At 38.1% G+C, this 25,566-nt stretch overlaps 2 protein-coding genes across 8 annotated transcripts in view; both read left to right on the top strand.

Annotated features, from left to right (window-relative positions):
* The window catches only part of arhgef1b (Rho guanine nucleotide exchange factor (GEF) 1b), a 68,304-nt gene extending 50,956 nt beyond the window's left edge, over window positions 1–17,348 (top strand). For 6 of the 7 annotated variants that reach the window (XM_047360512.1, XM_047360513.1, XM_047360518.1 and 3 more), the window contains 13 exons: window positions 4,413–4,527; window positions 5,166–5,266; window positions 5,455–5,529; window positions 5,615–5,690; window positions 6,265–6,432; window positions 6,524–6,611; window positions 6,697–6,804; window positions 11,622–11,674; window positions 11,766–11,903; window positions 12,005–12,130; window positions 12,218–12,405; window positions 12,826–12,930; window positions 14,510–17,348. In XM_047360512.1, coding sequence (XP_047216468.1) covers window positions 4,413–4,527; window positions 5,166–5,266; window positions 5,455–5,529; window positions 5,615–5,690; window positions 6,265–6,432; window positions 6,524–6,611; window positions 6,697–6,804; window positions 11,622–11,674; window positions 11,766–11,903; window positions 12,005–12,130; window positions 12,218–12,405; window positions 12,826–12,900 — 1,311 coding nt within the window. In that variant the 3' untranslated portion in view covers window positions 12,901–12,930; window positions 14,510–17,348. The remainder of the gene's footprint in view (window positions 1–4,412; window positions 4,528–5,165; window positions 5,267–5,454; window positions 5,530–5,614; window positions 5,691–6,264; window positions 6,433–6,523; window positions 6,612–6,696; window positions 6,805–11,621; window positions 11,675–11,765; window positions 11,904–12,004; window positions 12,131–12,217; window positions 12,406–12,825; window positions 12,931–14,509) is intronic. The other variant, XM_047360514.1, reaches the window with a different exon arrangement.
* A 2,523-nt stretch (window positions 17,349–19,871) lies between these two features.
* On the top strand, window positions 19,872–25,555 carry cd79a (CD79a molecule, immunoglobulin-associated alpha). The gene is made up of 5 exons (XM_047360520.1): window positions 19,872–20,844; window positions 22,719–23,045; window positions 23,738–23,853; window positions 24,002–24,064; window positions 24,944–25,555. Exons 1-5 carry the CDS (start codon window positions 20,805–20,807, stop codon window positions 25,067–25,069), a joined length of 672 nt encoding a protein of 223 aa, XP_047216476.1. The 5' UTR covers window positions 19,872–20,804; the 3' UTR covers window positions 25,070–25,555.
* Window positions 25,556–25,566: the final 11 nt, after the last annotated feature.

A 25,566-nucleotide genomic window follows, 5' to 3' on the forward strand; every position in this document is an offset into this window, starting at 1 on the left:
TTTCATTCATTCACATCTAGGATGTGTTATTTGAGTGTTCCCTTCATTTTTTTGAGCAGTGAATATGCTTCCAAAAGGTAAAATTATCAGGCAGCATAGAATAAATTTTCACTTTTACGCTGATGATACTCACCTTTATTTATCAATACATCCTGATGAACCCAACCAGTTAGATAGACTGCAAGCATGTCTTGAAGACCTATAAACTTGGATGAGTTTGAATCTTCTGCTTCTAAATTCAGACAAGACAGAAGTTGTCATCTTTGGACCGGAGTCTTGAAAAAAAGAAACTGCTTAGTCAATCATTTTTCCTGGATGGGATTAAATTGACCTCCGGTAATAAAGTAAAAAACCTTGGTGTTATTTTTGACCAGGACCATGACCAGGTCATTTAAATCCCATATTAAACAGGTTTCTATGAGTTCCTTCTTTCACCTCTGGAACATTGCCAAAATTAGAAATATCCTATCCAGGAGTGACGCTGAAAAACTAGTCCATGCATTTGTTACTTCAAGGCTGGACTATTGTAATTTGTTACTATCAGGATGTCCACAAAATGCAGTTAAAAGCCTTCAGCTGATTAAAAATGCTGCAGCAAGAGTTCTGATGAAAATTAAAAAGAGAGATCATATTTCTCCTATTTTAGCTTCCCTTCATTGGCTCCCTGTTAAACCCAGAATAAAATTTAAAATTCTCGTCACATGTAAAATCCTTAATGATCCAGCTCCATCATACATCAGAGATCTGATTGTTCCATACGTTCCTAACAGAGCACTTCGTTCTCAGACTGCAGGTTTACTGGTGGTTCCTAGAGTCTCTAGAAGTAGAATGGGAGGCAGATCCTTTAGTTATCAGGCTCCTCTCCTGTGGAACCAGCTCCCAGTTTTAGTCCGTGAGGCAGACACCCTGTCTACTTTTAAGGCTAGGCTTAAAACTTTCCTTTTTGATAATGCTTATAGTTGGAGTGGCTTAGGTTATCCTGGGCTATCTCTGTAGTAATGTTGCTATAGGCTTAGGCTGCTGGAGGACATAATGACCACTTTCACCCTCTTCGCTACATTCTCACACTACTCTCCAATTTTGCATTATTTGCTGTTATTTCAGCTTTTAACTTTATGTTCTCTCTATTTTCTCTTCCTAGAAGCTACACCTGGCCTGACTCTTTGTCTACCTGTGACACCTTTCTGGAGAAGGGCATTGTCCAAGCTTCTGCTGGCGACAACTTAATGCTCACCCTCTACTGATGACCCACATGGCCCTGTCTTTTAGTGTTTAACCCTTTCTCTCTCCTAGACATGGAAATTGACTGAGCTTTTACTGTAACTAATTATATGTGCTCTCTTTCAGACTCTAACCTTGATAACTGGCTCAGAGTTTATCTGTTCTTTCTTTCTAGGTGAAACGACTAAAGGAGCTACATCCATTAACATTTACTTTTCCTTTCCATAGAAAGTACTCCTGGATCAGTGCTTCTCTGTGCTTTTTGCGTCTCTGCTCTGTTCTCTCAAACCCCCAGTCGGTCGTGGCAGATGGCCGCTCACATTGAGCCTGGTTCTGCTGGAGGTTTCTTCCTGTTAAAAGGGAGTTTTTCCTCTCCACTGTCGCTACATGCATGCTCAGTATGAGGGATTGCTGCAAAGTCAACGCCAGTGACTGTCCACTGTCTCTACATGCTCATCCAGGAGGAGGGAATGCTGCAAATCTCTGACTTGATGCAATCTGCTGGGTTTCTTTAGATAGAAAAACGTTTTATCCAATTTGAATAAATAACTGAATCTGACTGCATTGTTCAATGGTTAGGATTAATTGGAATGTATGTACCTGACTTTTGTGAAGTGCCTTGAGACAACATGTGTTGTGAATTGGCGCTATATAAATAAACTGAATTGAATTGAATGGAAGTTGATGCACACCAAAACAGATTCCTCTATGGGACTCCTGGGAACCAGTCTACAGGCTGGACATTCCCTTTATGTTTACACTTCACTATATTTATTTGAACAGACAAATGTTGGACCTTCAGTCACCTAGAAACTGGTTCCTTCATCTGGGTTTTCTTAAATTGGTTAGACCGAATAATCTTAAATCCTTTTCCATGATGTGCAAATGTTCAACTGAAAGTTCCTGAAATGGAATAGGAGGTTTGAAGTTTCTGGAGGTAGTCACAAACCTATATACAGGTCCTTCTCAAAATATTAGCATATTGTGATAAAGTTCATTATTTTCTATAATGTCATGATGAAAATTTAACATTCATATATTTTAGATTCATTGCACACTAACTGAAATATTTCAGGTCTTTTATTGTCTTAATACGGATGATTTTGGCATACAGCTCATGAAAACCCAAAATTCCTATCTCACAAAATTAGCATATTTCATCCGACCAATAAAAGAAAAGTGTTTTTAATACAAAAAAAAGTCAACCTTCAAATAATCATGTACAGTTATGCACTCAATACTTGGTCGGGAATCCTTTGGCAGAAATTACTGCTTCAATGCGGCGTGGCATGGAGGCAATCAGCCTGTGGCACTGCTGAGGTCTTATGGAGGCCCAGGATGCTTCGATAGCGGCCTTTAGCTCATCCAGAGTGTTGGGTCTTGAGTCTCTCAACGTTCTCTTCACAATATCCCACAGATTCTCTATGGGGTTCAGGTCAGGAGAGTTGGCAGGCCAATTGAGCACAGTGATACCATGGTCAGTAAACCATTTACCAGTGGTTTTGGCACTGTGAGCAGGTGCCAGGTCGTGCTGAAAAATGAAATCTTCATCTCCATAAAGCTTTTCAGCAGATGGAAGCATGAAGTGCTCCAAAATCTCCTGATAGCTAGCTGCATTGACCCTGCCCTTGATAAAACACAGTGGACCAACACCAGCAGCTGACACGGCACCCCAGACCATCACTGACTGTGGGTACTTGACACTGGACTTCTGGCATTTTGGCATTTCCTTCTCCCCAGTCTTCCTCCAGACTCTGGCACCTTGATTTCCGAATGACATGCAGAATTTGCTTTCATCCGAAAAAAGTACTTTGGACCACTGAGCAACAGTCCAGTGCTGCTTCTCTGTAGCCCAGGTCAGGCGCTTCTGCCGCTGTTTCTGGTTCAAAAGTGGCTTGACCTGGGGAATGCGGCACCTGTAGCCCATTTCCTGCACACGCCTGTGCACGGTGGCTCTGGATGTTTCTACTCCAGACTCAGTCCACTGCTTCCGCAGGTCCCCCAAGGTCTGGAATCGGCCCTTCTCCACAATCTTCCTCAGGGTCCGGTCACCTCTTCTCGTTGTGCAGCGTTTTCTGCCACACTTTTTCCTTCCCACAGACTTCCCACTGAGGTGCCTTGATACAGCACTCTGGGAACAGCCTATTCGTACAGAAATTTCTTTCTGTGTCTTACCCTCTTGCTTGAGGGTGTCAAAAGTAGCCTTCTGGACAGCAGTCAGGTCAGCAGTCTTACCCATGATTGGGGTTTTGAGTGATGAACCAGGCTGGGAGTTTTAAAGGCCTCAGGAATCTTTTGCAGGTGTTTAGAGTTAACTCGTTGATTCAGATGATTAGGTTCATAGCTCGTTTAGAGACCCTTTTAATGATATGCTAATTTTGTGAGATAGGAATTTTGGGTTTTCATGAGCTGTATGCCAAAATCATCCGTATTAAGACAATAAAGGACCTGAAATATTTCAGTTAGTGTGCAATGAATCTAAAATATATGAATGTTAAATTGTCATCGTGACATTATGGAAAATAATGAACTTTATCACAATATGCTAATATTTTGAGAAGGACTTGTACTATGAATACAGGATCGTACGACGAGTGTGACATACTCATATAGAACAAAGCAAAGGTAGCTGCAACATAGTCCATGGATGCATACAGAGGGGTGACCCCAGATGATCCTTCAGTGTCTATATAATCTGGGATAAGGATCAACACAGTCTGATGCAGAGAACAAGCTGAATAAAACCAACAACAAATCGGCCTGTATTAAAAGCCCAGATTGTTTTTAAATAGTTGTCATCAAAACCGAAACACAGAGCACAGCCAGATATTACGGGAGTATGGAAAAATCCTTTACATTTGGTTTACCCGTGTTGCTCAGGTTAATATTTTAAGTTGTATGATGCGAAAAGGACAGTGCTCCGTGATGATAGGGTGTGGTTTGTTGCTTATTGTGAAACTATGCTAAGGAAAGGTGTTGGTGTAAACATCTGGCTTTAAAGATAATTAAAAAAAAATCTCACTCATTATTCTTATTGCAAACAGGAATGTTTAGGTTATCCTAACTGCCCTAAAACAGGAAAGGTTTAGTCTGATGAATTGTTGGGCAGAGAGGAAAGGAGAGGATTTCTTTTTTACAGTGAATGTAAATATCTGGTTTCTGCTCTGACGTTGTATGTGTTTGAACCTCAGGCTGCAGAGAGTAAGCCCCAGTGCCGCAGGCTGCAGCTCAAGGACATTATTCCCACCGAGATGCAGAGGCTCACAAAGTATCCACTGCTGCTGGAAAATATTGCAAAGAACACAGGTGTGTGGCCGATGTGTGTCTATCAGTTATCGTGTGTATTGTTTGTGGCATGGCCTAATCATGTATTAAATCCATTTCCTGTAAAACATCTTTTACTTAAGCTAATGTGAAAGCTGCCCATATTTGCAACACACAACCTGTTTATTTAAGGTTCGCTGCAGATTTTTTAATTACAAAAGCTGATCAGTATTGATGAATTCAGAAAGAAAGGTTTTGTTTACAAAAGATTTACCTATCAGGCTTTTTCAAGGCTTTTTAGGCCAATTTTTTGTTTTCTTTGAGCAATCTGATTTAGTTTTTCTTAGGAGACTTAAAAGACAAACAGATGTGCTACAGGTCTTTGATACAGGTAGAGGTTTGAATCTTTGCTTAATGTCTGTTTTTCACTGAAATGAGAACAAATAACTGCTGGCTTAGTGTCACTTTTCCATGTTTATTTAATTACGAGGGTTTTATTTCATTCTGCTGAGCAAATAATAAGAGTCACCATCATTGTTTAAATGTTAAGAAACACTTATATGTGACACAGAATGAATATATGTCTGCAGAGTTCACTCTCATGATTAAATGCTTTCATTTGGGCTCCTTTGTAAAAGCTGTATTGTCCTCAGATCTGTGTTTTCTGCCTGTTTCCACAGAGAACCTAGAGGAGAAGGACGCGATCCAACAGAGTGCAGAGTGCTGCAGAAAGATCCTCAACCATGTCAATGAGGAAGTCAAAACAATGGGGAACATGTTGGTAAGAACCACATAAACCAGCACTCGAACTATTAGGTTGTTACTGATAATCTGCTGGAGTAGTTTGAAGGTCTCTGCTTGTTAGACTTCTGTTGCTTCAGTGTTGACCTATCAAACAAGCAGTCTGATTGCTCTCGGTCTGTCTCTGTATGTATTTTTCTGTCTGCGTGTCTCTGTCATTGTTTCCAGACTCTGAGGGAGTACCAGAAAAAACTGGACACATCAGGGCTGAAAGCTATAAATGAGCTTTATACTGAATATAAGGTATTTTTCTTTCGAGAAGGTTAGTTTTTAATTCTTTGTTCTCTTGTCTGAGCTTTTCTCACCACTTTTCTTCTGTATATTCAAGAACATTGACTTGACTATGAGGAAGATGCTTTTTGAAGGTCCGCTGATCTGGAGAGTCACCAAAGAGAAGGCTATTGGTAAACAAATTCACATATTTGATAAAAAGAAATCCAAACATTAAAATCAAACATTTTGCTGAATCATTATTAAATATAAAAACATGCATTAAAGCGCAAGTTTTGATGATTCAAGTGTGCTAAATTAACTTAAAATAGTGTGTTTTGTTTATAAAATTTGTTGTATTCATCCCCAAAGGGAAACATTTGTTGTGCAGTTATGATTGTTTGGCTGTTAGCAACTATTAAAATTTATAATGAATAATTATCAATGATTAACACATTTATACTCTAAGCCTATCTTAAGTTCAATGCATATTTTCATTTCCCTTTTTAATATTTGCACATTTAAATCACAAACACAGCTGTACTGCACCTGGTGGAGCTTGACTTCCTCTTTTGTATTAGTTTAAATTATTGGTGTAAACCTCTGTGTAATAATAGTAAAAACATTTGATAGACTAAAAAAGTCTACTGGTTAGGAAAACATATAAAATATGATAAAATAAAGCAGTGAGTGATAAACAGAACAATCATAAACTTATCTAACAGTGTAAAGAAATTTTGTGAACCTGACAAGATCTTTGTCTCTTAGATGTGCAATGCTTGCTGCTGGATGACCTGCTGGTCCTTGCACAAAAGCAGGAAGACAAGATGTTGCTCAAATGCCAGAGTAAGAGTAACATCGCCGTGCAGGAGGGAAGGCAGATGCTGAGCCCAATTATAAAGCTCGACTCGGTTTTCCTCCGTGAAGTGGCAACAGGTTGGTTTTTGTAGCTCAGCCGACCAACTCAAACTACTTCCATTACAACTTCTAAATGCTTTATTTCTCTTTCTATTTCCTTTCCTATCAGATCGAAAGGCTTTCTATGTGATATTTACATGGGAGAGTGGTGCTCAGATCTATGAGCTGGTGGCTCAGTCTGTTGGAGAAATGAAAACGTAAGCATCAAAGCATATTGTCAGAGTAAGACTGTTTAATCTAATGATGATGAACTGTAACCTCCTTTACTTGTATGTTTTGTAGTTGGTCTGATAAGATAAAGTCAGCGGTTGACGAGTTGAAGAGGAGTGGAGCCTCCAGGAATTTGACTCTTCCTCCTGGAGTTGGGGTTTCTCCTCTCAGTCCCTCCACGTATGTGTTTTTGTGTAGAAATTAAGTTTCTCTTGTTAAAACCACAAACTTCTGTTTATTTTCCAAGAATTTTATGTGATATATAACTTAAAGTAGTACATAATTGTGAGTTAGAACAGAAAAGACTATGTAGCCTCCCTGAGTCAAACCTTTTCAAAAACCACATTGTGCTGCAATTCCAGTTGGAAGTCTTTTGGATTATGTCTCTGTTGGCTTTGCATATCTGGAGACCAGGTTTGGCCGATTCTTCTTTGCAGTGTAGCACAGCCTCTGTCAGACTGGATGGAAAGTGGCTGTATACTGCAATGTTCGAAAGTGCCCTAAATTCAGCTAATTTATTTTGCCAACAACTCTGACCAGCCTTCTTGTCGGTGCTAAAGAAAAGCATTACCACAGCATGATGCTGCCACTACCATGTTTTATGATAGGGACAATATGTAGACCAAGAATACAATTTATGTCTTACCTGATGGCACAACTTCTTGCACGTTTTCTTTGTTTCCAATATGGCTTGTGGGAAACTGCAGACTGACGTCTTCTGGTTTTCTTGCAACACTGGCTGTCCTCTTAAGAAAGAATCCTAAGACTAAAAGTAGCTCCTAATGACGTCATTCTAAAAGAAAATCATAGAATTTCTTGAAATCTAGGACAGATTAAAGGTGCACCTCTAGTGAGGTAATATTAGGAAGGATAAATAAATAATCATGAATAAAAAAGTGAACAGAAGTACAAGCAATAATGTACAAAATTTACAGACTGTAAAATGCTTTCAAAAATAAAAAATTGGAAAAAATTGGAAAAACAAAACAATATACACTGCTCAAAAAATAAGGGGAACACTTAAACAACACAATATAACTCCAAGTAAATCAAACTTCTGTGAAAGCAAACTGTCCACTTAGGAAGCAACACTGATTGACAATCAATTTCACATCCTGTTGTGCAAATGGAATAGAAAACAGGGATAAATCTTTGGCGATTAGCAAGACTCACTCAATAAAGGAGTGGTTCTGCAGGTGGGGACCACAGACCACTTCTCAGTACCTATGCTTTCTGGCTGATGTTTTGGTCACTTTTGAATGTTGGTGGTGCTTTCACACTCGTAGCATGAGACGGACTCTACAACCCACACAAGTGGCTCAGGTAGTGCAGCTCATCCAGGATGGCACATCAATGCGAGCTGTGGCAAGAAGGTTTGTTGTGTCTGTCAGCGTTGTGTTCAGAGCCTGGAGGCTCTACCAGGAGACAGGCCAGTACACCAGGAGACGTGGAGGAGGCCGTAGGAGGGCAACAACCCAGCTGCAGGACCGCTACCTCCGCCTTTGTGCAAGGAGGAACAGGAGGAGTGCTGCCAGAGCCCTGCAAAATGACCTCCATCAGGCCACAAATGTGCATGTGTCTGCACAAACGGTTAGAAACCGACTCTATGAGGATTGTATGGGAGCCCGACGTCCGCACAACCCTCCATGTGCTCGCCAGAGGTAGCCTGACCGCCATTAGGTACCGAGATGAGATCCTCAGACCCCTTGTGAGACCATATGCTGGTGCAGTTGGCCCTGGGCTCCTCCTAATGCAGGACAATGTTACACCTCATGTGGCTGGAGTGTGTCAGCAGTTCCTGCAAGATGATCCACCAGCGTCACGTTGCACCACAGACTGTCCAGGAGTTGGTGGATGGTTTAGTCCAGGTCTGGGAGGAGATCCCTCAGGAGACCATCCACTGTCTCATCAGGAGCATGCCCAGGCATTGTAGGGAGATCATACAGACACGTGGAGGCCACACACAATACTGAGCCTCATTTTGACTTGTTTTAAGAACATTACATCAAAGTTGGATCAGCCTGTAGTGTGTTTTTCCACTTAATTTTGTGTGTGACTCCAAATCCATGCCTCTATTGGTTAATAAATTTGATTTCCATTGATGATTTTTGTGTGATTTTGTTGTCAGCACATTCAACTTTGTACAGAACAAAGTATTCAATGAGAATATTTCATTCATTCAGATCTAGGATGTGTTATTTGAGTGTTCCCTTTATTTTTTTGAGCAGTATATTTAGAATCAGAATCAGCTTTATTGCCACGTTCGTACATACAAACAAGGAATTTGACTCCGGTACACTTTGCTCTTTTGTTCTGTTTTTGCATTACAGAATATACATATTTACAATGTACAATATACACATAACTAATAGAAAAGGTGCATTTGCAACATCTGTATGCTGTTGTTCTGTACTCTATTGAATGTTCATCAGAGAAACAGCCTGGGGAAAGAAACTGTCTCTGTTGCGGCTGGTTTTAGTAAACAGTGCTCTGTAGCGGCGGCCTGAAGGTAACGCTCTGAACAGTCTATGTGCAGGGTGTGTGGGGTCTGCAGAGATTTTTCCAGCTCTTTTCCTGACCCTTGACCTGTATAAGTCCTGGATGGAGGGAAGGTCAGCCCTGATTATTCTCTCTGCAGTCCTGATTATTCGTTGCAGTCTGGACCTGTCCTGTTTTATGGATGATCCAAACCACACTGAGATGGATGAAGACAGGACAGACTGAATGATGGCAGTGTAGAAGATGACCAGCAGCTCCTGTGGAAGGTTGAACTTCTTGAGTTGCCTCAGGAAGTACAGTCTATTTACCTCTTCCTCGGAGATCTTTAGTGCAGGCAGAGGATCTGAAGGTAGGGGGTTGGTTGTTTTATACATAAATACAAACTCTAGGCAAGATACAGTACAACAATCTAAACACTATATACATATACTATATACATATAGTATAGAAGGAAGATGTAATTGAGGTGAAGAGGTATTTCTTGTATTGTACATGATGATGTAGGCAGGCTAAGCCTAAATGGTCATCTACAACGCTCCCCGTCTGTGGAGAAGTTCTCTGGTGTGTTGTTATCTCCTCTAGCTTTCAATTCAATTCAGTTTTATTTATATAACGCCAATTCACAACACATGTTGTCTCAAGGCACTTCACAACAGTCAGGTACATACATTCCACTTAATTCTAACAATTGAACAGTGCAGTCGGAGTTAGCTTTTTATGCAAATTGGATAAAAAGCTTTTCTATCTAAGGAAAACCAGCAGATTGCATCGAGTCAGTGACTTGCAGCATTCACTCCTCCTGGATGAGCATGTAGAGACAGTGGATAGTCGCTGCCGTTGACTTTGCAGCAATCCCTCATACTGAGCATGCATGTAGCGACAGTGGAGAGGAAAAACTCCCTTTTAACAGGAAGAAACCTCCAGCAGAACCAGGCTCAGTGTGAGCGGCCATCTGCCACGACCGACTGGGGGTTTGAGAGAACAGAGTAGAGACGCAAAAAGCACAGAGAAGCACTGATCCAGAAGTACTTTCTATGGAAAGGAAAAGTAAATGTTAATGGATGTAGCTCCTTTAGTCGTTTCACCTAGAAAGAAAGAACAGATAAACTCTGAGCCAGTTTTCAAGGATAGAGTCTGAAAGAGAGCACATATAATTAGTTACAGTAAAAGCTCAGTCAATCGCCATGTCTAGGAGAGAGAAAGGGTTAAACACTAACTCTCTATTCTCCTCCCTCAGCTGTGTCAAAAGCAGGCTCCTCACCTCTTTCCAGTTCGGTTTTCTCCACCTTTTGTTCTCCGATTTGTTTTGGTCGTTCTACCAAACCTAACCTCATTATACAAGGACATCACAGTGAAATGCTGACAGCATGACAGCTTACATGTCAGCATGTAAACAAATCAAACTAATGATGAGCATGTAAATAACCTATGTTCAAACATGTTGATGCTGTGTGACAATTTCAATCAATTTCACTGAGTCATCTTCATGAGTTACACATTTCTGAATCCAGTCTAGATTCTATCGGTTAATTTCTCTCCATTGATTACTAGGAGCTCTTTTTTTGTTGTTGTTTATTTTAACATCCAATCACAGCTCTTGAAAGACAGCGTCGCACCTAGCAACGGGGTCAACCACACCTTCTCACTAAGATAGGCATTTCTGTCGTCTCCTTGCTTAGAGTGGTTCTCAGCAGCGAATACAATCACTCTTAAGCTACGAGTACTTGGGGGGATTTTTTTAGGCTAAGCTAGGAGCTCTCTGAGAGAACTCTGAGAATCTTTGTGAATATGGACCCTGATTTGTGGAGTAAACATCTATTAGTTGTCTCTCTGACAAACCAACAAACAAGCCAAAGCCTTTACTACACAGCTCTATTTATACAGAGATTAAATCAAATGGGCTGTACTGATTAATTAGGTGACCCCTCAAGGCAACTGGCTGTGATGGATTTTATTAAGAGGACAGAATACTAATGCATATTACTTTTCAAATTTTTATTTGTAAAATATTTTGCAGGCCGCGTATCACTTTTCTTCCACCTCTTAAATATGTGTTATTTTGGGTTCAGGGTTCCTGTGCTGTCTGGAAAAGTATGGAATTTAATTTCATTATTTTCCTGTCCTGGAGAACTAAGGAAACAGCAAATAAGATTATGAGAAAATATTTGTATTTCTATGCTTTAATCTCTATCCTATTGTCTAAAAGTTGTCTTCTCTTCTTTGTGTCCTTAATTCCTTCCTTTTCATCCATTCAGTTTTTTTGGTTTTTTTTTTACAGACTGGGTATTTAAAACCTGTCCACTGTAGAAATATTTTCCATAAATACATAATGTAACTTTACTATTTTATATTTTAAGGTGATGTTAAGGACCAGGAACTCTGGACATTTTAGTCTGGATTAGTATGAAAGTTCTACATGATAAAAATGTGAAAACAATGTGAAAAGGTTCAAGGGGAGTGAAAAAACTTAATTACCTTTTTTCTTATCTTTCAATAAGGCCAAATGCCCCATTGATTCCATCTGAGAATGGAGGTTTGCAAGGCAGCAGAGGTAAGGCCACTTTACAACATTACATGGTATAACAACTTACCATCCTTAGATTTTTCTGAAGGCCAAAGTTGAACCTTCTTTCCATCTCCAGAACAAGATAGGGACAGCATGACCGATGACAAACCAGTGGATAAACTGATAAAACGGTTGACTGAAAGGGGCCTCGTTCATGTGCTAAATCACTCCAGCAGGGATCAGGAGAAGATGGCCAGCAGTGCCCTGGATGAAGGTGATCAATTGTCTTATTTGTGCTTCTTTCATGTTGGGTTATTGCCTCTCGTAATATCTTTCCAATACTTATCAAACCACTGAATCTCTCTCTTCTGTTAGTCATGTCACTGAAAAGATTGCTGATCGGCAGCATCAGTCTGTCAGAAGACTCGTTGCCTGATGAAGAACATGAAGAGGAGCAACCAGAGAAGCCTTCTCAGGGGATAGATAGCTCTCAGTCAACAGGTTAATGATTTAATCACCTTTTACTGCTAAAAACAATTAAAGTGAGAGCTAACAACACCACCCTCTAACTTGAGTTGTCTCCATTAACAGAAGAAAGTGAGTCTACAAACAGCGGATATATGCAGGTGAACACCAGTCCCCCTAGGAAGGACGGTGGAAAAAAAAAAGAAGATGAAGACGGCAGTATCAGTGCCCCTCTGGTCTTGTCCCAGGAGAGAAAAGACGAAGTGTCCAGGAGGCTGGACAGCCTGCAGGAAAAGATACGGAGACTACAGGTGAATAAGGAGGGAGATGAATGGGAATATCAGGGGGAGAGCAGATTGTATGACGGGGGCAGATAAAGATGTAAGAGGAGAAAAGATTGAAGCCGAGTGGAAAGGAACAGCATTGCTGGCCATTTCAGCGGCAATAGCTTAAGGAAGGAGTGAGCAGTGAACAAAACAGGACCAAATGGTGCAAAAGAGAAACTGGTGAATAGAAAACCATTTAACCACTGCTGTTACTGCTTTGCTGAAAATTGCCTTGTGAAATTGGACATGTCTAAAAATGGCCATTATGTCCGGCACATGCAATGGGATATGTCAGGGAAGCAGCGAAGGAGACAAAAGGTGGATGTTTAGAGGAGGAGGCTGAATTGTGCATGTCTGTGAGTTTTTTCTCAATTCCTGAGATGATATTGATTTTCTGTGTTTCAGGCTGTGGAAGAGGAGCACCACAAGCTGAACGAGGTCCTTTCTGAATTCTCACTGGAAGGCGGGAACTTCCAGTAAGATGCCATTTTGCCACCTGCTGGCCACAAGGTGAGAACGCCGAAGTAGATGCTTGAATCTGACCAATTAACACATGATATTAACGTCAGGTGTTATTGTTTATGTTGTGTGCTGTTTTTAAAGATTTATTTGGAAAAACAATAATTTAAAAAAACATGTTGGATATTATTGTATTTTTCCTCCATTGCCTCTTTTCTAAGATGATAAATATTAAAAATTAAATATCTCTTTTAGATGAAAATGTTCTCAAAAAGAGAATTTTGGTTTCTGACCTCTGGAAGAAATTATGCTTCTTTACTGAAAATATTTAATTTTATGATCATTTCTAGATCATTGATCTAAACAAATGAAGCCATGTTATTGTTCTATTTTGTGATAATGGCAAAAAATGCTAATAATCAATGCTATTTTTTCAAAATTAAAAATCTATTAAAACAGTGGATGTTAAAAATAAAATTATTTTAAAATCATTTGACCTCAAAATATATGTCCAGTTTACAAAGGTATAAAAATAAAACCCCAAAATAACACCTGGTAAGGCTAACAATTGCAAAAATAGTGCTTTGTGGGAAATAAGACAACTATATAATAAAATGATATGTAAATACATTCTGATATTTTGCAATTACAAAAATATTCAGTGAAAAAATGTATATAAAATTAAAAACGTATTTTTGACAAATTACAAATTGGGAAAAAAATTTAATTTTTTTTTCTTTTAAGTAGGTTCTGACAATTTTATAACCTTTCATATTTATGAGCTCTCCTAGTAAAGATGCTGGGAAGCTTTATTATAATATTTCTCTTTTAGTGCAGTTGAATGTTGTGACACTGAAAACATGAGATAAATCCAAGCTTTAATTTAAGTACATTTATTCAATAGGGAGAATATTGTTTTATAAATAATTATTTACAATAAAATCATTGGTGATACCCTTAAAGTTATCTATACGAAATGTATCTCAATATGTTTAAATATTTTTATTTTAAAATTGATCAGTGTTACAGAACTTGTAAGTAGTAAACCATGACTTTCTGTTTCCCTGGAATACAAACATGTTTTGACCCGGAAGCCCACTTCCATTACCCACTCAGAACATACAATGATTTAAAAGTTGGATCTGTGGCAGAAGAGGCTGGATTAGGAACTCCATTTCTCTTGCCCTCATAAACAGGGAGAAGAATGTTATCTGAAGTAAAAAAGGATCTCCAAAGCTCACTGTTGGAGAACTGAAAAAATATTCTGTATCATGTTATACTCCAGTAAAATATTATTCATTAAATATATGTTTAAGTGTCTTTACATACAGATTACTGCTGTCTGAGATCCACTTTTCCTTAAGGTTTGGAGGAGTGTTTTCAGGTTTTTGAGAGCAAATACCTTCTTTGGAGAAAACTGCCCACCTTATATATATATACATAAAGCTTGTTGAGACCCAAGACAGAAACACCTTAAAGCCAAAATCTTCTTATTTTAAAAATATATTTAGAAGAAAATTGATGAATAAAACTGGAAAAACCTGTTCCCACTGTATCCTTTAATAATTATTATCTTTACCTAGATTATACCATCCATTACATATACACGTTCTCTCATCCTTCTGTTCAGGTTTTCATCTGGCTGTTGTTCAGAGCGAAGTGACTTTCAGAGGCTTTCCTGGAACGTCCTATCCCCCTGCCAAAAAAAACAACTTGCCTGGATCCAAGCTGCCACTATTATATCTTTGTATCAGAGCTGTTTGCTGCCAAAGCAGGAAGTTTTCTGCCTTCCAGAGGAGTGTAATTACTTTGTGCACAGTGCAGTAGTTCAGTGATGGAGCGTCGGAGGTGTGTCCATGTGTATACGTTTGTCTGTTTGGGTGCATGTTTGAAACAGAAATATGGAATGGAGGGGGAGAAAAACAAAGATATCCTGCTTTTGAGGAGGTGGTTGTTTTCGCATGGAGGTATTAAAAGTAATGAAGCAATATTGTGGTGTGAGAGACATGCTGCCTAATAAAACTTTGTCTTTTCTTCCTGCTGTAACACACATACGCACACCTGAGACATGTATGCTGGAACATCTCTGACAGTGATGCCAAGAATATCAATGTACAGGAAACAGAAACCCTGAAAGGGTTAATGTAGCGTTAGAGGCTTTTATTGATAAACTACTGCTGGTATGTATTATTTCTAGTCTATGCCAAAATACAACAAGGATGCACTTTCTCTCTGATCAAGACGAGTTAAAAACAAACTTAAATTGCTAAATTTCTTATTTAAACTCTGTTTCAGTATGTTTTTTTTGATCAACTGGGCTTCATGTAAGCAGCCCTCTATTGGAAAGCCTCATGCAAGAAGTGTGTGTATGTGTGTTACAAGGTTTTTCATTGCATTTTTTCTCAATTAAACATTTATGAATAGTGGCACTATAGGCTATCATGCTGTTGATAATGGAGACAAGTCTTTATGTACTGCTTTTATTTATTCCTCTGAGGATGTTTTAGGTCAGCGAGTTGCCTCATCTTAGCGATACGGTTGCAACACTGGGTCAGAAAGAAGCGAGAGCGGCCTGCAAAAGTTGGACAGGAAGGAATCCTAGGATATTCACATCAAAGGTGGAAAGAGAGAAAACACATAGGCCTGAGAAGATGGTTTGGTTTTTTTGATGTTTTGCTTTGGATAGCTTGAGCTAGAAGGTCATGAGAAGACCTGAAATTAGGATTTTGTGCTGATGAAATATGAACACACACATGATCAGCTACAGAGTGCCTACAAACTTCAGACTTGTTCATTAAGGCACCGTTTCTGCAGCACCAATGTCCCTTAGTAAGTGTTTGCAACTTCTGATCCAAAACATCCTTCAGTTGGGGTTATAGTTTGTATTAAATGACATTAGATGCGTATGTTAGTGATAAAGTCCCATCTAGCAATATTTGTACCAAAGCTTTCCTGCCTTTGTGTTTTACTCAGCAGTTGATTGTAATTATGATTGTTGTAGCATAATTCCTAAGTAGTGGCATAATTGAGGCTGTGCACACAGGACCAAAGATTTAACAAAGCCCATTTAAGAGTGAAAAAAGTGGTTTTCAATAAAAACAGGACTACTTGAACTTTATGACCAAATTCCAGCAGACCTTGCAGGTCTCTGAAAACCTGCTTACACCACAGTGACGTTAACCAACAAGTGAAAGTCCGTTCAGGTGACTAGATGTAAGAGAAATCGAGTTGCAAGCTCTAACGCATTGCCTTGCTTAGAGCACTAGAGACCAAGCACTGCTAAATAATCTGTTAAAACTAGGCAGTGTCACAGATGACTTGGTGAAAGGAAAGCTGTTGTCTTATTTCCACGTCGCCTTGTAATCATGATCACTTCCTGATATGCATTCTTATTGTTGTTGCTACAACAGATCCTACCTTCTGAACCTACTGAACCTCAACATATTTACACCATTTAGTCACTTGAGTGTCACAAGAACCAGAATCATAGGTCTCTTTTCTTACTATACTGCCCAATTTTCCCTTATGTGTTCCTCTTTAAAATGTTTGCAGTAAACAATAGTTTGAAGGCACTTGCTTATCTGTCTTCATAGCATATTTACCTTTTTTCCAGCAGGAGTTATGCATTTCATTTAATGTACTCGTAATAAGGTTGGGGACGTGGTCAAATGTTTTTCATTGCTTTTTGAAGAAGCTGTTGTAATGATGTGCTGTGCATTTTCTTTTACTGTAAAACAGGGAGGAACGTCTGCAACTTGTCAATGCACCAATGAATTTAGCAGACATGCAAATAACCCAACTGTGACAGATTCTCTAAACATTTAGCTCCTCAAAGTTTGGCTGTTTGATTTCGATATAAAGTGCAAGTTTTTCACTTTTTGGAACTTGATTGATCTGATTGTAGAACTCAGAAAGCACTAGTGATGCCTTCAGGCTTCATTGGCTGACAACCATTACAGACATTTCTCCCCGTCTCTCCCTTCCTTTGATGCTTTTTCTCATATATTCTATATAACGATGTATAAAGTGTGTTTATAGAGTGGTGCCTTCTTCTGACCATTAATTTGTTTGCTTCTTAAAGGGCTTGTAAGGAAAAGATAGCGGTTTAAATGATTAATAAGCAGTAAGATATCATCCCAGAATGTTAATTAGAAGGTTGATGGCTCTCTTTCATATTTATGTTAATTACATTTAGCCTCCAACTTCCTCCCTTTTTGTTTCTATCACCATTAAATCCTCATGGCTTAAGCCCACTCAGCCAGCCAGAGCCATGTTTAGCAGAGATACTGCTCCTTCCATCTTGTTGATCTTATAAAAAATTTTATATGCAAGAACTATATTGTGTATTTGGTATTGATTTTTAAGCTGTAAGAGTCTCACAAAAGATGTATACCTGAGGAATATTATGGTACGTTTGTGTTTTTTAATTTTCTTTTTTTTTTTTAAATAAAATGGGGAAATTAAAAACATTTTTTTGTGATTTTATAGTTGAAACCAGATATTAATTCTCTTAAAATATATTTGAAATGATGGTAATTTCTTCAGTTCCATATATAAATTATGCAACCATTGTAGAAACAGCTTTATTGGTCAAGACTGTGTGCAGAAACAAGGAATTTGACTTTGGTCTCAAGCACTCACAGCAAACAGTAAATATAACTAGAAAATTTCGGAAGAAATTTAGACGGGGCCTGCCTCTTGGTGCGTTTTGCTCCGACCAGAGCTTGCTATTTTTTTATTGTCTATGCTATTGTCTCTGCTATTATCAGCTTAAAATATGACTAGTAACTCTGGAAGACTGAGGCTTTTATTTTGAAATTTTCAGTAAGCCTTATTTTAAATGGGCTCCAACATTAGTGTGAAGCCCAGTCCTGAAATGATCTATTGTTTAAAATGCTAAGGCTTTTATTTTGTAGAACATGTTTTGTCTTATTTTGAAAGTCCAGCATGGTTGTACTTTCAGGTCTGGGTTAGTTGCATTGGTTAAATAGAACCCGCTTGCTATTTAAAAATCATTTTCTATGCTCTTGTCAGCTCACAAAATCCATAATATCTCTGGAAGACTGAGGCTTTTATTTTGAAAGTTTCAGTAAGCTTGTTTCAAAGGACCAGCATAGTCCCATTCCCATCACTTGGGGAGCTCCAACAGTAGTGTGAAGCCCACTCCTGCAATCATCTATTGTTTAAAGGCTTTTATTTTGTAGAGCAGGTTTTGTCTTATTTTGAAAATCAAGCATGGTTGTCCTTTCAGGTCTGGGTTATTTCTATTAGTTATATATAACATGCTTGCTATTGTAAAACCATTGTGTATGTTATTATAAGCTTTAAATAATCATTAATAAGCATGGAGGGTTGATGAAAGAAATTGACCTTTAGGGTCAATCACTGTTGTGTGGATGTTGGAACAGTAGTACATGCTGTTTAAGTACCCCACACAACATGGCCGCCATGTACTTGCCCCCTATGAAGCTGGTCAAAGGGTTAGGTGTCATGTCAGGTTTAAGCCATAGAAATGAATGAAAATCAATGAAAGTCAATGCAAAGTCCTCAGAAAGATAGTAATCCATGCATGTGTGTGTGTGGGTGTGTGTCTGTGTGTGAGTGTGTGTGAGTGTGTGAGTGTGTGGGTGTGTGTGTGGGTGTGTGTCCCAGTGTGAGACACAGAGAGGCAGAAAGAAAGACAGAATGACATCCAGACATATACAGTAGGAGATACACAGAGCTATAAATAGAACAGTGAGGAATGAATCAGCCAATCAGCAAAGAGCATCAGTGTAACTTGACACCTGCTGTTTCTCACTCACGCAGCACCTCTCTCTCTGTCTCCCCTGGTCTAGGCTTTATAACATGGAGGCGCATGCTCCCGAACAACTGGCCATAACTCTGAAACCGTAGGGGCGATCGATGTCATTCTTGGACCGTTTTTATCAGAACGGACAGGGGATCGAGAATATTAACACATTTTTGTTGAAAATATAATAATAAAGACACAACACTGGGTGAAAAGTAAGGGAAAATGGCGAAAAAGGCAAAAATGCCTGAACATGCTCCCGAACAAAGTCTAATATCTCGGAATCCGTACATGGTATTTGAAAATTTTTTAAACTGTGGGCGACAGCTGTCCCTTGTCCCCAATCATGGATATTTTCATAGCTCTATGTCATTCACAGTATAAAATATGATTTTTGAAAGAAATGGTGTCACTCATGGATTACAGGTCAAGCTCTCATTGAAAATACATGGGAGAAGGCCTACAGAAATCTACTGACTCTTGGCGATCGAGGGGTGTTTGACAGAAATCTATGAGACTTAGAACAATTTTGAAATTATTGTGTGAAAGCAGAGGCCCGGCACTACAATCTGACCGAAAATTGTGGCTGTAGAGCGAAATTTGTGGCCGTGAGGGCCAGTTGAAACTCATTTTTCCTGAAAAAAATCCCCTCTTTTTACACTCTAGTAACTGCCATCTCCACTGTTAAGAGTGTGATTTTCTCTCAAACTTTGTGTCGCTTGGAGTCTAATTTTAGAGAAACCATAGCAGTTATCAACAAACCGTTTTCACTTCTGAAGAGCCGACGGATTTTCCTACAAACTGAAAGTCAAACTGTTTTTCTAGGTGAAAGTATGGCGATACAGTAGAGCCTCAAAAACAGTGAATTTTGAGGATTTCTTCGCCCCTGACTCCATTCATTCCTATGGGGTTTTTGGGGCTCGGTTTTTCGTTAATTACGTCGCCATAGTAACTCGAAACGCCAATAAAAGTAATAGCACACCTCACGGGACCGAGCCGGTCGTTTTGATGTATATATTGTGGGGGTGCACGCAGCGGTTCGGGCCGCATTAACGGAGACGGAAGAAAAATAAAGATATAAATAAAGAGACCAGTTTAGAGGTGAATAGTAATAGGTGCCTGCCATGCATTGCATGGGAGGCAGTGCATTGCGAAGCAATGCACTGCTCTCCTATGCAATGCTATGGCAGGCCCCAAATATTAAACTTTAGAGGAAATAAAATAAGAATAAAGGGAACATGTATGTGTATGTACAGCCATTTCTTTATATTAAGAAAAGAAAAAAGAAAGGCAGGTCACAGTTAAACCACAAATTTTTTATCAGTCATATCTACAGTAGGGCTGAAACAATCGGATTAATCATGATTAATTGATTAATAAAATAATCGCCAACTAATGTAGTAATTGTGCAATCGTTGACTTGAGTATACAGACTTTAAAACATGCCATTTGCTGAAAGAACAATCCACTCAGAGCAGTAATTAAGTCACAACCATACAAAACATATTCATATTTTGCATTTAAGATGAAAAAACCTGTTTGTCTGTAAATATGCACTGTCTAGAACTCCTCAAGTGGCATAGTTTTAGCTTCACCTGATTCAAATTCTGTAAATAATCTCCTAGAAAGCACCTTTTGCTACGCGATAATTTATCAGTTAATTCAAAAAATTGTCTGCAGCTTAATCGATTAGCAAAATATTTGTTAGTTAAAGCCATAATGTACAGAATTTGAGTTTATGGATTTATGTATCATAATACAATAAAATGAGCTGGTCTTTACCAGGTTTGCAAATTATGTAAAGATTCCTTACTGTAGTTATTGATTACTCAAAGCTGGTTCACTTCCAGAAACATTTGTTCCTGCATTGTTCTTTTTAAGGACAGCACATTTTAGTCCGGTTCTGACTTTAACTGGACTATTCAGTATTGGTATATAAATGTACTTGTTTTAATGGATTCAGAGTCTGTTTATGCAAATGTGGGATGGTCCAAACTCATCCAAGCATGATTCCTGACCAGAGACCAACAAAACAGCTCAGATTCATTAGAAAAGGAAGCTTTTAAACACTTGAGGAGAGTTTTGCCTGATCATAATTCTTTTATTAATCATCTAACCTTTTTTAAGACAAAACATGGGAGTATTTATGTTCTTTGTGTTCTGCAGTTTGATGGGTGAGTCACATGACTTTTTTTATGAATATTGTCGAATACTTAAAGTTTTAATCAGATGAATGACTTTCAAAGTAAAGTAAATATAAAATATACATATACGATGTTCTAATGTTGTATTTTATATTGGTTTGTTTTTAGAGAAAGTTGTCTGCATGTCAGTCTGAATTTTATATGATATCTTTGTATTTGTTCTTTTCAGTTCTGCTTCAGTGAACCACATTTCCTGTCAGAGCAGATGTTTCTGCTGTTATGCTGTTTTGTTTTTTTATAAATTTTTTGTTCTCACCTTTAGTTTACCATGTTTATACCCTAAAGAGTATTTATTCATTCATCTTTATGTCTGACTTTATGACGACAGTGATCAATAAAAAACAACAAATGCATAAAATCTCAAAATCTACTTAAGTAATTGAGACACAGTTATAAAATGTAATACAACCAGGGGATCGGCCTATAAATGCCTGCTCTCCCATTAAGTCATCTATATTTCTATAACAGGGAAATATTGAATTAAACCAATTTCAAATCAAAATAAATCTAAAGTTACACATCAGTCAGAAGTTTAGATTCTATTTTGTTTTCATTAACATTTTCTTCTTTATACAGATTTATACTTAATGATGACACTGCTTTTAAAATATATTGAAATCTTAATTTTTTACATTCTTTCAGTTGAATTGTTAAACTCTTCCATAGATTCATTCCTCTATCTGAAACGCAGTGTTGCTTAACATTAGTTCTTACAGTTGTGCTCAAAATAACAGCCTGTTGCATCATTTTTCAAACTAATCTCTCCAGCCCATGTTGGGTCTTTTCAACAATGGGACCTTACATATGCTTTGCATAGGTGTCTTGTAGTTGTTAAATTAGTCACAGCTATCAGTAGGCCTTCTTTGATTACCTAAGCTAAGTCAATGCCATTTTGGCTATTCTTCGATCCGGTTCATGATTTTCCATTATCTTCCTCTTTTAATGGTTAGGCTTTCCATTTGAAAATATCTGAGATTATTTTAACTTAGCTATAGTTATCTGCACTACTTTTTTTGCCTCTTCAATCAACTTTAAAATCAAAGACTAGTTTTCTGCAGAACAACGTCTGGAACGAACCATGTTACTCAATTTCACAGAGGAATGCAAATTAACCAGCATGTATGACCTTTGCTGCCTCTTTTGTACATGTGTCACACACAGTTGAAGAGTACCTATGATTAAAAATTAAAGACTTCTACATGCTTTGCAAGTGGGAAAATCTGCAAAATCAGCAGCATATCAAATACTTGTTCTCCCCGCTGTACATAATGTGTTGCCTATACAAATTTTGAAAGGTTTGAAATTTTACCAAATCCTAAAAATGTATTTAATTTGATAAAAAGTGAATCCATTGGCTTTCTAGAACTATTTTTATTCAAATTTTCAAAGCACATTTCCTCACAATTCTAAACAAGTTGTATAAGGAAATGTAATGGGTTGTATAGAATATATATTAAGTCGTGATCTATTGCATCTTTCACCTAATACATTATTCTGTTCAACCATTCCATTATGAATGGGATGGATGGATAGACCAATAGAATACAGTATTGTCATTTCAACAATAATGAAATTGAGGTGCATCTTCTGCAGTGTAAAACATAACTAGCAGTTTATAGACAAAACAAGAATCTGTCTACAACAAAAAGAAAAAGATAATCACATATTCTGACCATTTTACTCATTGCACAATTCCTGCTGAAATCACATAACAGTCATGAAAAACATTTGTTCTTGATTTTTATTGTCCTGTTTCTTTTACCTAAAGGTAGAAGCTGAAACAGACCTAAAAACAAACAGGATCTAGGATCATTACAAGGTTATTTTGTTTTCTTCTTCCACAGGTAGTGTTGCTACTGCTGAGATTAAATTAGATCCAGACAGACCCTTTTTGAGGGTCCAGTTCTCTGACACAGCTGACCTGAAGTGCTGCTACAAAGATGGACCACTAAATTTCACTTGGATCAAGAGCAGTTCATCAAAGGTTTCCAAAAAAAACCAAATGGACCAGGTGATCTTGTCTGAAGATGTGGTTCAAAATTACACACAGTCAGAGGGCAAACTGTGTGGCATCCTAACCCTGAGGAAAGTCAAGTTAAGCGACACTGGGCTGTACCAGTGCTTCCTTAACAAGGAAGTCCAAACACATGGCACCTACTTGCAGGTCTTCAGTGAGTATGTGGGGGTGAGGGTGCACAGTCCAGGACAAGCAAATCAGCAGTGTGTGTGTGTATATGTGTGTGTGGAGTCAAGCTAGCACTAAGCACTGCTTACACCTCATAAGCCCCAAAGCCTGTTAACATTGGTCTATTCAAGACTTGTGCAAGTGGCAATATTTCAACATTGTAGTCAAGCTAATCTTTACATCATGAGACTAGTCTCATTACACACTGTTAATTATTTATATACTTAAAAAGCACCAACCATTAACAAATGTAAATATGATGCAAATGTATTGTGCACTGCACATAGGAGCATCTGGCATATTAAGATCATTAAATAGCAATGGTAGATGTTGAAAGATATTCAATTCAATTCAATTCGAAAATACTTTATTAATCCCAAAGGAAAATTAAATGTTGTTATAGCTCATATTATGAAGGTTTCCTCAAAGAGCCGTTGTAGATATATATAAATATGTATATAACCCCATGTTATCCATGAGACAACCTGTATTAGTATACAGAAACGTGTTAATCTGACCTAATGAAGCTACCGTTTGTACACTAGACTGGAGCAGATACATAAACAATCTAACAATAAATCTCTTTGGCAATATATAAAGTTATTTACTTGTGCTACAAAAGATGACAATCGCATATTTTTACACTACCATGATGGTTTAATCTGTCTGCATGGTTAGGGCCAATGGAGAAGACGCTAAACCTTAGTGAGAGCACCAAAAACAAGATCCTAACAGCTGAAGGAGTCTTGCTGCTGCTCTGTGTGGTCATTCCTTCTGCCTCTCTTTTGTTAAAGGTCAGAAAGTCACATCACACTGATTCATCAAAACTTTCTGATCTGTTGATGGTTATTATCCATTTATGTTGAAATCAGTGACATATTTCTCAACTCTTTTATCTTTGCTTAACCACTTTGTTTACCAATTTCATCTCCCCCCTCACAGTCAAAGAGCCTAAATAGACTGGAGATGAAAAAAATGAAACATGAAGAGGAGAACATATATCAGGTGAAAATATTTCCATCCTTGCAAATGTGCCTATAATGCTTAAACTGTTTTGCATTTTATGTTCAACCAAAAAACTTTTGTGGATTTTTGAGGTTTAAAAGAGGATAGACAAACATGATAAGATATTGATTTGTAGTTTTAACTTTCTTTTTAATAAATAACAGTAATTTAGGAAATGTCTCAAGTAGCTTCACACAGCCTGAAACTGACATGTATGCCCTCACTATCACAAAATAACTCAAACTCAGATTGGACGAAGAGCATTTGTTGAATTCTTGACACAGATTCTGAATTAGCATTTATGTCTGGACTTTGACTGGGCCATTTTAACACATGGATACATTTTGGTGTGAACCATTACATTGTAGCTCTGGGTGTATGTTTAGGATCATCGTGCTGAAAAGTGGACTTCTGTCCCAGTCTCATAGTCTCAACTCTTTGCAGCCTCTAACAGGTTTTCTTCCAAGATTTCACATAACATCACCTCTGACCAGTTTCTCCATTCCTGCTAAAGAAATGCATACTCACAGCTTGATGCTGCCCCAACATGTTTTACAGTTTGGTGTGTTCAGCTCAGTGTTAGTTTTTCACCACATATATCCTTTTAAGCATATAGGCCAAAAAGTTCAATATGGGTTTCATATGACCACAGCCCCTTCTTTCACATCTTTTCTGTGTCCCCTACATACAGTAGTAGCAAATTTTTATTTAGGGAAATCAAGAGTAAAAGGTGCTGAATACAAATGCATGGCTCATTTTCATAATTTAATTGTAAAAATCTTTTAAAAGCATGTATTCTTTTCCATCCACTTCACATACATGCTCTATTTTCTGCCAGCCTACCAAATAAAAATTGTTTCTGCTTATTTCATACACCAGGGGCTGAATCTGGAAGACTGCTGTACAACATATGATCAGATTGAGCGCTCCCAGGCACAAAGCCAGTACCAGGATGTGTGCAATGCTATGGAAGAAAAGGAAGAAAGCCTTCTGGAGAAACCATGAATGAAAGCACAAGTCTATTTTGGGAGCTTTGTGAAATGTGATCGGATTGTGACACACAATGGGTTTTTGATTACAGCACATAAAGTTCTGAACATTGCAGCTACATTTTTAGCTTCTGAAACTCATATTGAAACTCACATTCAGTCTTTTGGAATAAAAACAGCTGGTGACGAAACTGTGTTACCACATAGTCTATTCAATCAGGATGGCAGGAAGGATTTTTGCGATACCGATCATGCTTGATTCAATCAAATCTTTAATTACTGTATATTGCAGATTTTGTGTCTTTAAAAGTAGGTGTTCTGGTTTTCATTTAGTTTTTGTTATTTTAGAATGAAATGTTTAAGCTTTCTAACATTCCTGCTTCCAAGTGTTATTATAGCTAGTCTAATTTTCATTTAAGCTTTAATAATTATTCTCTTGCGGTTTCCTGTAACCTTTAGACAAATGAATCTATCTAAAATAAAACAAAAATAGAGAAATGTGTCTATTGTCTG

Source organism: Girardinichthys multiradiatus, chromosome 3 (assembly GCF_021462225.1).
Source record: "Girardinichthys multiradiatus isolate DD_20200921_A chromosome 3, DD_fGirMul_XY1, whole genome shotgun sequence".
Taxonomy (NCBI): domain Eukaryota; kingdom Metazoa; phylum Chordata; class Actinopteri; order Cyprinodontiformes; family Goodeidae; genus Girardinichthys; species Girardinichthys multiradiatus.

What these genes read in the sequence shown, in the direction of transcription:
- cd79a (XM_047360520.1), top strand. Translation starts at nt 20,805, where the DNA reads ATGGGAGTATTTATGTTCTTTGTGTTCTGCAGTTTGATGG. An exon ending in TGTGTTCTGCAGTTTGATGG is followed by an intron (nt 20,845 to 22,718) that starts GTGAGTCACATG and finishes CTTCTTCCACAG; the next exon opens with GTAGTGTTGCTACTGCTGAG. An exon ending in CACCTACTTGCAGGTCTTCA is followed by an intron (nt 23,046 to 23,737) that starts GTGAGTATGTGG and finishes CTGCATGGTTAG; the next exon opens with GGCCAATGGAGAAGACGCTA.